Source organism: Vipera berus (assembly GCF_964194415.1).
Source record: "Vipera berus genome assembly, chromosome: Z".
In the NCBI taxonomy this organism is placed as follows: Eukaryota; Metazoa; Chordata; class Lepidosauria; order Squamata; family Viperidae; genus Vipera; species Vipera berus.
In genome coordinates, this window is record NC_138205.1 from 101,888,653 (window position 1) to 101,901,003 (window position 12,351).

Genomic DNA, 12,351 nt, shown 5'->3' on the forward strand with positions numbered 1-12,351 from the left:
GTCAGTGCAAGGAACTAGGAGAGAAGGCAGCTGAGTGTCTGAATGTTCGCGGGCTGGGCAGCTGCAACTCACTGAGGCATGGCAAACAGCCCCAGAACTATGTGATTTTTCCTCTGCTTGATGTCCTGCAAGAAAAGGTACCAGGTGACCAAAGGGCAGGGAGGGGGATTAAACAGGTGGGGGGAATTGGAGACAGTCTCTTATCTTATTTAAGCTTGGGGCTGGACAGGACTCAATCTGAATGGCTTGGATTAGGAAGGGGTTCCCACATAATGGTCTGCAATTCTCAATTAACTACCGCACGGAGTGCCATTGTAAGTTGGTGCAGTAATGTGATGCCTCATTTTATGACTACAGAACTCAACAATGGTCGCAAGGGTAGTTGTAAATTGTGGACTCTGTATAGCTTTAATATACTTGTAGGTGGCAATTACTCACCATATGTTTTTAAAATCAGTGGTTAATCTATGTTTATTACAATTTCCATAGTTTTTTACTGTAAATTCCACTAATATATGTTATATTTCAATACAATTCATTGAATAGAACTTACTTTGAATAAGTGTTGATACAACTATTGCTAAAATAACTTGATACCATCAGACAAGGCTAGATGAGTGTTACTGTTGTTTCAATTGGATGTGTTATAAAGAGCTGTTACACAAGAGAGTTTTGACAAAGGATCATATTTCAGGAATATGGAGTCTGTAATTTTGTTTACATAATGATGTTAGTTCACAGTAGGAAGTGTTATCATTTTGATGAGGAATAATTAAGATAATGCTGCTAGGACAAATGCTTCAAATTGACTTGGTGGAGTAGAGTCTAATTAATTCTTTGTCTGAAGAGGATATTAGATGTCTCATATAATTTAATCACATTCTATTAGTTGTAATGACTGTCATTTTACTGACTTCACTTGACTTCAGATCAGCCCATCTTTATTGTTTGGAAACTGATTAAAACCTGATTGTCTCTTCTGTAACAATACCATGGAGAAGTGCTGTATTCAATTTGGATTTTCCATCCTGGTATATGGATCTTTCCAAATCTCTTAATCTATATGTCTTAATGTTTGTCCTTAAAGATCTAGGTAAAAGGCTGTTTTATGTAGCCTTCTTACAACTATTCTTGAGTTTAAATGCATGGCTTCTAGACAAAAGAACCTTCTGTTGTAAACTTAGTTACAGAAGCTGTTCTTTGAATGATATTTATCTTTATCTTAAATTTAGCAATTTAAGCAAGTTTTATTATTTAACCTTGTTTTTTGAAGCTTTTCTTGTATATGAATTGGTCACTTAAGACAACAGGACTCATAGTTCTCTCACTATGTGAATTCTTTGATAATCTGCACCACATGTGATACCACTGGGTTTTTAAAGTATTATTTTGTACGTACATATCCACTTTCTTAAGATATTTAAAATTTAATAGCTGGATCAGTGAAGGACTGGACAATACAGAATAACAGAGTTGGAAAGGACCTTGTAGGTCACCTAGTTCAACCCCCTGCTCAAGCAGGAGACCCTATACCATTTCTGACAAGTGGCTATCTTGAAAACTTCCAGTGATGAAGCACCCACAACTTCTGAAGGCAAACTGTTCCATTGCTTGATTGTTCTCACTGTCAGAAAATTTCTCCTTATTTCTAAGTTGAATCTCTTCTTGATCAGTTTCTGTCCATTGTTCCTTGTCTGGCCTTCAATGTAATTTATCTGCAACCTAAGGTACAGTTTGTATGCCACAAAATTATGAACCACATATTCTCCATTTTGTACTCTCCTTAAGAGATGCCATAGCATTATGCTGCAACATAAGCATGACTATGTATATGTCAGCTTTCCCCAGCCTTTTACGATTTCTGCTCCATAAACATCACACCATTATCAAGCCTATGCTGCCTGAGAATTCTTCAGGCTGCAAATCTTGGGAACTGCAGCTTCAAAATCTAGAGGAAACCAGGTTGGTGATATCTGGCATCAGCTACTTTTTAGTAGTTTCACACATGTATCTTGGCAGTCTTCAGCAACCCACTTCCTTATCTCAGCTTTCAATGAGATACTTGCCATTCAGAAACTAAGTCTCTCACTTCTTTCCTGCCTTGCTTGGTGAAGGTTACTTTCAAAACAATGTACAAAGTAACTGAAATATACTGATTGCTTATCATCTAGCATTTCCTTAATTCACTCAAGTGATACACAACTTATTCTGGTTATCTGCTGATATTCTGCTTTAGTTATGTGTCCCTCTTTCCATTTTTTGTACTTATCCTTTTTATCTTTCAGTTTATCAGAGAAATCTTTGTGCAACCATGCTGGTTTCTTCTTGAATTTCTTGTTTTTCTTTTTCAGTGGTCTTGTACTGGACTGGGCTTTAATGATTATATTTTTCAGAGTTTCCCAAGCTTCTTGGAATCTTTTTAGAATTTTCATCCAAGGAATCTTTCCCACATTCTCTCTCTTTGAGTTAAAATCAGTTCTTTTAAAATCTGAGACTCTGGTATGATTATCTTCTATAGCTTGTGTTTGCATTATATTGAATTCCAATATGACATAGTCACTCTCACCCAGTGTTCCTGTAATTTCAACTCCCTCCATCAGTCCAAGTCCAATATGGCTGTCCCTCTAGTTCCTCTACCTTTTGGTTGGTCAGAAACCTGTTCAATCTCTCACTTGATGAAGAATTAGTCTTCCAGTTGATGTCAGGGTAATTAAAGTCTGCCATTACTATTGTAGTATGTTTCCTACATATATTTGTTAATTGGTTACCAAAAAGTACATCTATTTTTTCTGCTTGGTTGAGTGGCCTGTAGTATACACCTATGGGAATGTCATTCTTTTTTTCCCTTTTATATGCATTCTATCCATACACATTCTAGGAGGTTTTCATCTTTGGTTTTGTGCATTTCCATAGCAATATAGTCATCTTTTACATATAATGCAACTCCACCTCCTTTTTAAATGGGGACTGGTTTTTTTAACAGTTTGTATCCTTCTGTCAGTACATTCCAGTCCTAGGTTTTATCCCTCCAAGTTTCAGTAATGGCAATTATATTATATCTACCCTCATGTATTAATAATTCAAGTTCACCCTGTTTGTTTTCCAAATTTTGAGCTTTTGCATATAGGCATTTGAGCTCTTTATATCTGATTCTAGGTATACTTCCTATATATCCTATTTCTTAAAGAGTTTGTCTTCCTTCCCATCTCTCCTTACCTCTTTATTTGATTTGTTTGCTTGTAATTAGGTCCTTGAGATCCTAAAGGTTTGTCACCCTCCCCCCTCAATTTTAATTTAAAGGCCTCCTGATAAATTGAGCCAATCATTTTCTGAAAAGATTCTTCCCAGTTTTCCTGTGGTTCAGCCCATACCTTGCCAACACTCATCATGGAGGTAGTGCAGATCATGGTCCAGTAATCCAAAGTTCTCTTGGCAACATCAATCCTCTAGCTCAGGGATGTCACTCAATTTTGTTGAGGGCCACATCAGCCTTATGGTTGCCCTCAAAGGGCTGGCCAGGCATGACCAGGTGGGCATGGCCAGCTCAAAGCTGCTCACTTGGTGCAGCTGACACAAGATAGCTGGGTCAGGATGGAACAAGTTGCACCAGCTAACTCAATGTGAGGACAACTCGGTGCCCCACAAGCTCTTCACGTCTCCAAACTGCTAGTAGCAAGCATGTGTGCATGCGTGCACACAGACAATGCATTCCAAGTTTGGGGACTTTTATCCAGAGAGGAAGGAGCGGGCTTCTCCCCAAGCCCAGGCATGATTGGCAGTTTGCTAACTCAGATATGGATAGTGTCCAAGTCTCCAAGCTTGGGGGGAGTGTGTGTGTGTGTGTGTGTGTGTGTGTGTGTGTGTGTATGTAGTTTCCTCCGAGTCCAACTTCTGCCTTGACAGATCTCTGGAGAGCAAGAGGAAGAAGCAGGGGAGCAGCACTTCCAGGCCTGCATGAGGGAAGCTGGTCCTTCTTGAAAGGGAATCCCCATTTCCAATCGTGCATGGTAAGGATGCTGGCTTGTTGGACCAACCTTCCCTCACGCACCCCCTACTCCTCTCCAGAGATCTTTCAAGGCAGAGGTTGGACTTGTAGGAAACTGCTTCCTGCAAACCTTCGCCACATTAGCATCATGGTTGCCCTCAAAGGGCCAGTTGCATGTAAGACTATTGTATCATATTAGTTCAGAAGTGTATTATTTCTAAGAAGTGGAGTAAAAAGAATTAAAATTTTAAATATGAACAAATAAATTATTTATTTCAAATAAATCTGTAAAAACAAATTTAAAACAAAGAAAAAGCACAAGCTTTTTAGGTCTCTCTCATGCCATTTTGTCCGAACTGGATGTTTGGCATCTTTTTTTGGCTACAAGTTCATCCATATTTGGGGTTAGGTTTTGAGCTGTGGAAACTCTCAGGATAGAGTGGAGGTGTGCATCAGTGAGAAGACTTCTGTGTGCACTTTTCTTCATCCTCATCACTGAGAAAAGTTGCTCACACAGGTATGTACTAACAGGTATGCAGAGCATTCAAGCAGCTTGTAGGCAGAGCTGGGGCATCGTTTCAGGGATGAACCTGATGAATTGTGCAGATCCTACAGAATCATACTTTGTCTTAAGTGTGCTGTTACATTGGAGTTCTATCAGCTCTATTTGGATATTTACAGGTGCTTTCTCCGCATCAACTGAAAATGAATTATTAAGCAGTCCAAAATTGAATTTCTGTGTTTCAAAATCATCAAAGCAACGAGTAAACTCCATCTGAAGTGTGCTCAGTTTATCAGCAAATTGAACATTTGAGAACACAGTGGTGGAGACTTGGTTTTTTACTGTTTGGCAACAGGGAAAATGACTCAAGTTTCCTTGCTGCATCTGAGTCTCCCACAGTTACAGCTTTACTTGAAAGGCTTTCACTGCATCATACATGTCTGTGATCACATGGTCCTGTCCCTGAAGCTGAAGGTTTAGTGCACTGAGATACTTAATTATGTCACACAGAAAAGCTAATTCACACAGCCACTTTTCATCCTGCAATACTTTTCCTTTACTTTTAATAAACTGACAGATTTCCATATGCAATTCAAAAAATCTATTGAGCACTTTTTCTCAACTTAGCCATCATTGCACTTCTAAGGCAGATGACCAAGTTCAGAATGTATTTCAAGAAAAGATTTAAATTGACATTGATTTGAACCTTTGCCTCTTATAAAGTTAACTGTCTATGTTACAGTGTGCATTACATGTTCCATCTTCAGGGCTTTGCCGCATAGTGTTTCCTAGTGTATGATGTAGTGATATGCTGTCAGCTCAGTTGTGCAATTCTCGCTCTTCATCTTCTCTCTCTTCTCTCTCTCATCTTCTCCAATCCACTCTTTTCCCCGCACATTGAAGGTGCTCCATCTGTTGTGAGTCCTGTAAGTTTGTTCCAAGGCAGTTTCATGTCATTTACACATTTGGATACTGCTTCAAATATGTCTTTTCCTGTGGTAGTGCCATGCATTGATTTTATATCCAAAAGTTCCCCCGTAATGCACAAACTTGAGTCCACTCCACGGATGAATATTGTCAGCTGTGCCGTGTCAGAGATTTTCAGTGCTCTCATCGACAGCAAGGGAATAAGCAATGAATTCTTTTTCCTTTTCAATCAATTGTCCTTGTAAATCAGTAGCAAGCTCACTTATACGATCAACAACAGTATTTCTGCTTAGGCTTACGTTCAGAAGTGCTTGCTTTTGGTCTGGACACAAGATTTCACACACTTTAATCATGCAGCGCTTCAAAAACTCCCCCTCTGTAAATGGCTGGGCTGATTTAGCTATCTCTTCTGCCACTATAAAATTAGATTTCACAGCAGCTTCACTTTGTGATTTTGCTCTTGTGAACATATGCTGCCATGACATCAGGCTCTTTTTCAAGTCTTCCACCTTCTGTAGCTTCTGCTCCATGTTCAAATTTTTGTACTTGTCCTGATGTTTTCTCTCATAGTGCTGTCTCAAGTTATATTCTTTAAATACAGCCACAGTAGCTCCACAAACAAGGCATGTATGTATGGAGGATGAGACTGGACAATAAGCTCAAAGTCCTAGGTGCTGCGTGAGGCAAGCAGTTGTGAGCATGCTAGGCATCCACTCTGGAGGCTCTGTAGGATGCTGCAAGTCCGGATGTTTTGAGCAGGTTTAGCAACATCACAGCATCTATGGAGAGAAAGCAAGTGACTACAGCTCTCTTTGATGCAGTTGAAATTTTTTATTTTATACAAGAGAGATCCTGTATGTATGGAGGAAAAAATCAGCAATCCACCATCACTCCGAAGCTGGTCTAGCAGTTACAAGGGCTACTCAGCCTTTCTAGTTAAGCTACCTCCATTTCTGATCAGATTATGATATTTTTAGGGCTGCCTTTCAGTCTCTGATTGTAGGGGGGAGGGGTGGGAGAAATCAAGACACATCCAGCTTTCCCAAGTAGGAAACAAGGAAACACTTGCTCCATCTTTTCCCAATAACTCTCCTATGTCCAAGAAGCCCAGAAATAGAGCTCAAAATCCCTGAAATATCCATCCATATTTCATAGCTTTCATAAGCAATGCTGGTTAGTTCTCTCAGGGTCTGTGGGTCTGTCCTTTGTGGGGAGACCCAAAGCGTCCCTCCACTGACTTCCATACATTTTCCACAAAGCCACAGAGCATAATGTGGTTTGGGGATCCAGGGGGCAAGGGGATGGGGCTCATGGGGGAGGATGCCCATCAGGTGTTGGGTGCCAGTTGTTTAACGTGTGGTGTGCCAATGAAGGGTTATGGGCCTCTATGCAGTGCCACCCAACCTGGACTTTAGAGCAAGGACTTACCCTTTATACTTTCAGTCCAGATCTTTGCTGGTGGGGAATTCTGGGAGTTGAAGTCCAGCCATCTTAAAGTTACAAAGATTGAGTGAGATGGGGCTCAATTGTTGTATGTTTGCTGGGTCTTCAGTTTGTGGGGATGCTTCCCCAGGCTGGAGGAGGGCGGAGAGGCAGCAGGGCTCCTGCTGCTGAGGGGTGGAGTAGCCCTGCTGCTGGGCCCCAAGGTGTGAGAGTGCGCTGCAGGGGCCAATTGCGGCTTATTGGACGTCACTGGCTGTTGTTGCAGGCCAATGAGTGGTCGAAGAGCCAACAAGCTGTAGCTGTTTGGGCTCCACCAGCCCACGTGCGCTTGCCCCCTCCTGTACATGTACCCTGGACAAGTGCTTGCCTGGGCCAGGCCGGCACCACGGTGGCAGGGGCTGGACCCTTGTCATTTCCAGGACAGTCATGAGGGTCACATCCAATCACTTGCTGTTTAGCATAGCCCCAGTTTGTAAGTCGGTTCTATTTCATCTGCCAGTTAAAAATCATTTTACACGTTGGGGGAGCAAGACACTGATGAAAGAGATGGTTTTCTCAATTGACAGAAGCATATATATGCACTTATGTCATTTTTTACGTTGCAGGTACTTTGACCTGCAAATAAGTAACATCAATCGAATAGTATTAGCTCTAGAAAAGCAACCTGGTGTTTTACTCATCCCCTTGAAAAGACAGACAGTGTCTCCAGGGGGATAGAATTGTTGTTACATTTAGAAACTTCAAAATGTATTCATTTGTCCAATTCTTAAAATCTAATTTTGGATGTGTTAATTGCTGAACATCTAACCTTTTGTGGCTATAAAAGATAAAAGGATGCCTCCTTTTCAATGTTTATTACAAATATTCTTATCCTTGCATTGTTTAATTGGAAAAGCACAAAATTTATGCTTTTGCCAATCTAAATTATTAAAATAAAACCTATTTTATTTATTAAAGCACTTACGCTATAGTTATACATCAGCCTATAACTTTCTCAAACTGGTATATATAACAATAAATGTGCGCCTGGTGTCCCTAGTTTTCAATGTAAGAAGACATAAATACAGAAGGATAAAGTGGATAGAAAAGATAAATAAAATTAAAAAAAAATATTTTCCTATATTTCTAGTTTAATAATGGCGATTAAGATGGAAATAGGGTGTTTAGGAGGAACAGATGAAACCATCACTTCCAAAACCCATGATCATAGTAGAGCTGTTGGTCTTTATGACTTGTATAAGAAAAAATAAGGCTGTACAATATACCGTATATACTTGAGTATAAGCCGACTCGAGTATAAGCCGAGACCCCCAATTTCACCCCCAAAAACTGGAAAAAGTTATTGACTCGAGTATAAGCCGATCCGCCGTTCTGCAAGCCTCCGCCGCCGGCGGAGGCTGGATCCGCGCTCTGCAAGCCTCTGCCGCCAGCAGAGGCTCGATCCGCCATTTTGCAAGCCTGAATACACAGGAATACCCTGTGTGGCCGCGGCTCTCGGGGAAGCCCTGGCTGTCCGCTTCCTCGCTCCACGCTGCCATTCGGGGCCCGCGCGTTCCCCGGGCAAATCGCGGCGCCCAGCAGGCGAGGAAACACGCCCGCTCCAGTCGCCCCCCCTTCCCTCAGGAGACGCGAAGCAAGTGACCGCCCGGAGCTTACCGAGGACTTGCGCGCGGCCGAGGCTTCGGTGCTTCCAGGATCGCGCGCACCTCTCCCAAGCCGCCGCCGTCCGGAGACCTGCCGAAGTTTGGGGAGGTTTAGGGAGGTGCGCGCGCACCTCCCCAAACCTCCCCAAACGTTGGCAGGTCTCCGGACCTCCGCGCCCTGCCTGCCTGCTTCTTTCCGCTGCGGAAAGAAGCAGGCAGGCAGGGTGCGGAGGTCCGGAGAACTGCCAACGTTTGGGGAGGTTTGGGCACCTCCCCAAACCTCCCCAAACGTCGGCAGGTCTCCGGACTTCCGCGCCCTGCCTGCCTGCTTCTTTCCGCTGCGGAAAGAAGCAGGCAGGCAGGGCGCGGAGGTCCGGAGACCTGCCGACGTTTGGGGAGGTTTGGGGAGGCGCGCACCTCCCCAAACCTCCCCAAACTTCGGCAGGTCTCCGGACAGCGGTGGCTTGGGAGAGGTGCGCGCGATCCCGGAAGCACCAAAGCCTCGGCCGCGCACAAGTCCTCTGTAAGTTTTTTTTGTTGACTGGAGTATAAGCCGAAGTGGAATTTTTCAGCCCAAAAAGTGGGCTGAAAAATTCGGCTTATACTCAAGTATATAAGGTAGTCAGTGTAGGGAAAAGTACTTAATTGTTAACATCTTTATTAATACAAAATATCTTAAAACAAAAATGGTATGAGCTATTGGATGTATTCTGATCAGAGAGGCCTATTCCAATTATGTAACTCATTGGGTTGTTAATAGTTATCATTTTTGCCTACCTATCAGGCTCATTGAAATCACATGTACAAATGGAAAAGTGCAGATAGAATTTTCAAATAGAGATTGGTAATATTAACAACAAATCTACTACCCTAAAGCAAAGCAATATAATGTACGATCTTGCAAGTTTAATCATTATGCTAGGCAAATTGAGTGAGCACTGTTTAAGTGTCCAAAATTACACCACCTGCCTTATCCAGCAAGGGAAACTATCAAAGCTGGAAAAAGTGGCTAAAATAAATCAAGTACTCCAACTCAGTAAGCAAAATAAGAACTTTGCTAGGATGATTTAATTGGAAAATCAGAGAAGCCTTATTAATTATTCCTAATATCCTTTAATTTCTGCCATTGGTATGTGATGTTCCCTGCAATGTACAAAAAAGTAGGTGTAAGTGAAGTCAGTGAAGTATAGCTTAAGCTGGCATTGCAAAAAAAAAGATAAAAAGAGAAGAAAAGGGGTGGGGGAAAGAAAACTGCTTCTCAATACAACCTAAAAGCTTGACAAGTGTTCTCTCAACTGCAGATGATGTAATCTTTCTCCGTAATTTTAAAAATAGCTTCATTCTTTGATGTTCACAGTCTGAATACTGTACCTAGAAGGCACAATACGTGTTTATTTAAGATTTATTTACTGTTAACAACAGGAACTGGGGTACCATCTATGTGCAAATTCTTCCCTTTTCTTGCTATAGTTCAAAAAGCCATTACACTGTCCAGGCGGGAAGAATTAAGTTAAGTCATAACTGATGTTTTGATTGATTGGCACAACTAATTGACTCAGAACAACTATTTCCATTGCTACATGTTATCGCCTTGTTTTCCCGAAAGTAAGGCCTAATATCCCCAAAATAAGCCCTAGTTTTGGGGTGAGGCACATACCTAAATAAAAAGCTATGGCAGGGGTGGGGGTATGGAACTGCCCCAACTGCCCCACATCCACTTACCTTGCAGCCAGGCTCTCCTTGCCATCCCATTCCTTCTTCTGCAGCCAGGCCTGCATTTCTCAATCACAGGGCTTTCCAGAAGGCCTGTGCAGCAAAAAACTGAGCTATGGATTCAATCCATAGCTTGGTTCTGCAAGATTTCAGCAGCTGAGCACCAAGCTATGGATTGAATCTATAGCTTGGTACTCGGCTGCTTAGGCCTTCTAACAGGCCTGACTGCAAAATGCAGTTCCGAATGCAGCTAAAGAGCTTTGACCAAAGAAGAAGTAGACCGGCTGGGTGGGGCTGTCGGTGCCGGAGGTGAAGGAAGGCCTACCCCCAAAATAAGACCCGGTCTTATTTTTAGGGAAACATGGTAGTTCATATTGACAAATATCATTTTCAACAAGCATTCCAGAATTGAATTATAAAAGCATATATTTGGAAATATTTTTTAAAAGTGATAAAATAATAGCAACAGCAATAGTACTTAGACTTATATATAAGGGGTAAGTTAAAGTAAGAAGGGGTGTTCCAGCTCCCTTAAAAATGTATTATTTCTTGGACTTGTGGAACCGTCTTGTCTTCCTTGGGAAAAACACATTTAATTTAAGGGATTGAAAATAGGTGCTACTTAAATGTTCATCTGCACTCTGAGTTACCGTTTTGTATTAATCCCCTGCTACAAATACTATCTTTGTAAGCTTTAATAAACTTTGAACAACTTCCTGCTATGAGACAGATTGAATATCTAGTATGGATAAGATTTTCAAGCTGTTTTCAGAATTAAGCACAACATATAGATGATAAAGGAGTAAATGTCTTCTAAAGGTCAACAGGGTAAAATCCCAGCAGTTGAAATAATCAATGTTGCAAGTTACTTAGGAAATGTAGCTCAGTAGTAGATGGAAGGAAGTTCTTGATTCTTGGTATAATGATGTTCTGCTTTTTAAAGACCTATGCAAGTCTTTACTAAGATAAATTAAAGAGGCAGAATATAACAGAGATAGAAATGATATTTAATTATTGTTTATGTTTTATAGGAAATACAGTTGGAACATGCAAAGCAAGCATTTGTGCAACGAGATAATTCTCAAGCTGGAAGAGTCACAGCCATTGACTTCAGGGATATTATGGTCACCATCCGACCTCATATGTTAACACATTTTGTTGAAGAATGTCTAGTAGCTGTAAGTTATCTGCTGATTATAAATATATATGAATTACACCTTGTTTTTATTGTCATCCTATTGAAACGAATATGCATAGAAAAGAATAGAAAATGAGTGCCTGTTTCAAAGTTTTCTCTTTTAATTTTTGCTAGTATTCATAATCCAGACTTTGAATGCAAGAGAAATTTATATATGATAATTCTATTTAGACAGTTAGGTTTTATTTACCATAAGACTGTGATGTTGTTTCTTTAGGTCAAGAGTTTTGGCCAGCACACTTGAGCTGTATCAGATGATCTCTAGCATCATCAGGGTAATTGTGCTGTTTCAACAAATGAATTTCATTCATTTCCTTGTTGGGATGCATATGCATGCAAGTTAGTTTCTCTAAGACTAACTTTTTGCTTACTCAGAGATTGGCAATTAATATAGCACCAGTCTGAAAAATGGATGGCAAGCTGGAAGTTCCCACATATTTTGCATGTTTTGATATATGTTACTTTTTAAATTGCACATTGCGTGAAACTTTGCATAATGTCTTAAATGTGATATAATATGATAAATATTAACAGTAATTCTAGAAATGCAACCAATTTACATCTGATCCTAAATAAGATTGAAGAGTAATATTTCATTTTCTGGCAGTTGTTTCAGGAATTCTGCTTATTGTAAAAAAAAAATTTACATTTTGCAACTTACTAGAAAAAAAAGACCACTATACCATTTCACTCTTACATAAGGGTATTTTCATGTTATCTGTTTCCCAGTCTTTTCCCAAGAGTAGCATTAAAAATACACAATATTTTACTCTATATTTTTTTAAAAAAATATCTCTACTCTCCTATAAAGTCAAAGTAGTTACAACAGTTTGTTATAATAAGACCAAATCTCCAAATTTGTACATATTCAACTTCGTACAACTTTTCTCCAACTTAGGAGTTTCTATGTAGAACCAATTCCCAGAATTCTCAGCAAAAC

At 40.5% G+C, this 12,351-nt stretch overlaps 1 protein-coding gene across 1 annotated transcript in view; it reads left to right on the forward strand.

Moving 5' to 3' along the window:
• SLC25A13 (solute carrier family 25 member 13) overlaps positions 1–12,351 on the forward strand; it is a 156,907-nt gene that overhangs the window by 80,202 nt on the left and 64,354 nt on the right. Inside the window, exon 6 of the mRNA XM_081343773.1 lies at positions 11,245–11,391. Coding sequence (XP_081199899.1) covers positions 11,245–11,391 — 147 coding nt within the window. The remainder of the gene's footprint in view (positions 1–11,244; positions 11,392–12,351) is intronic.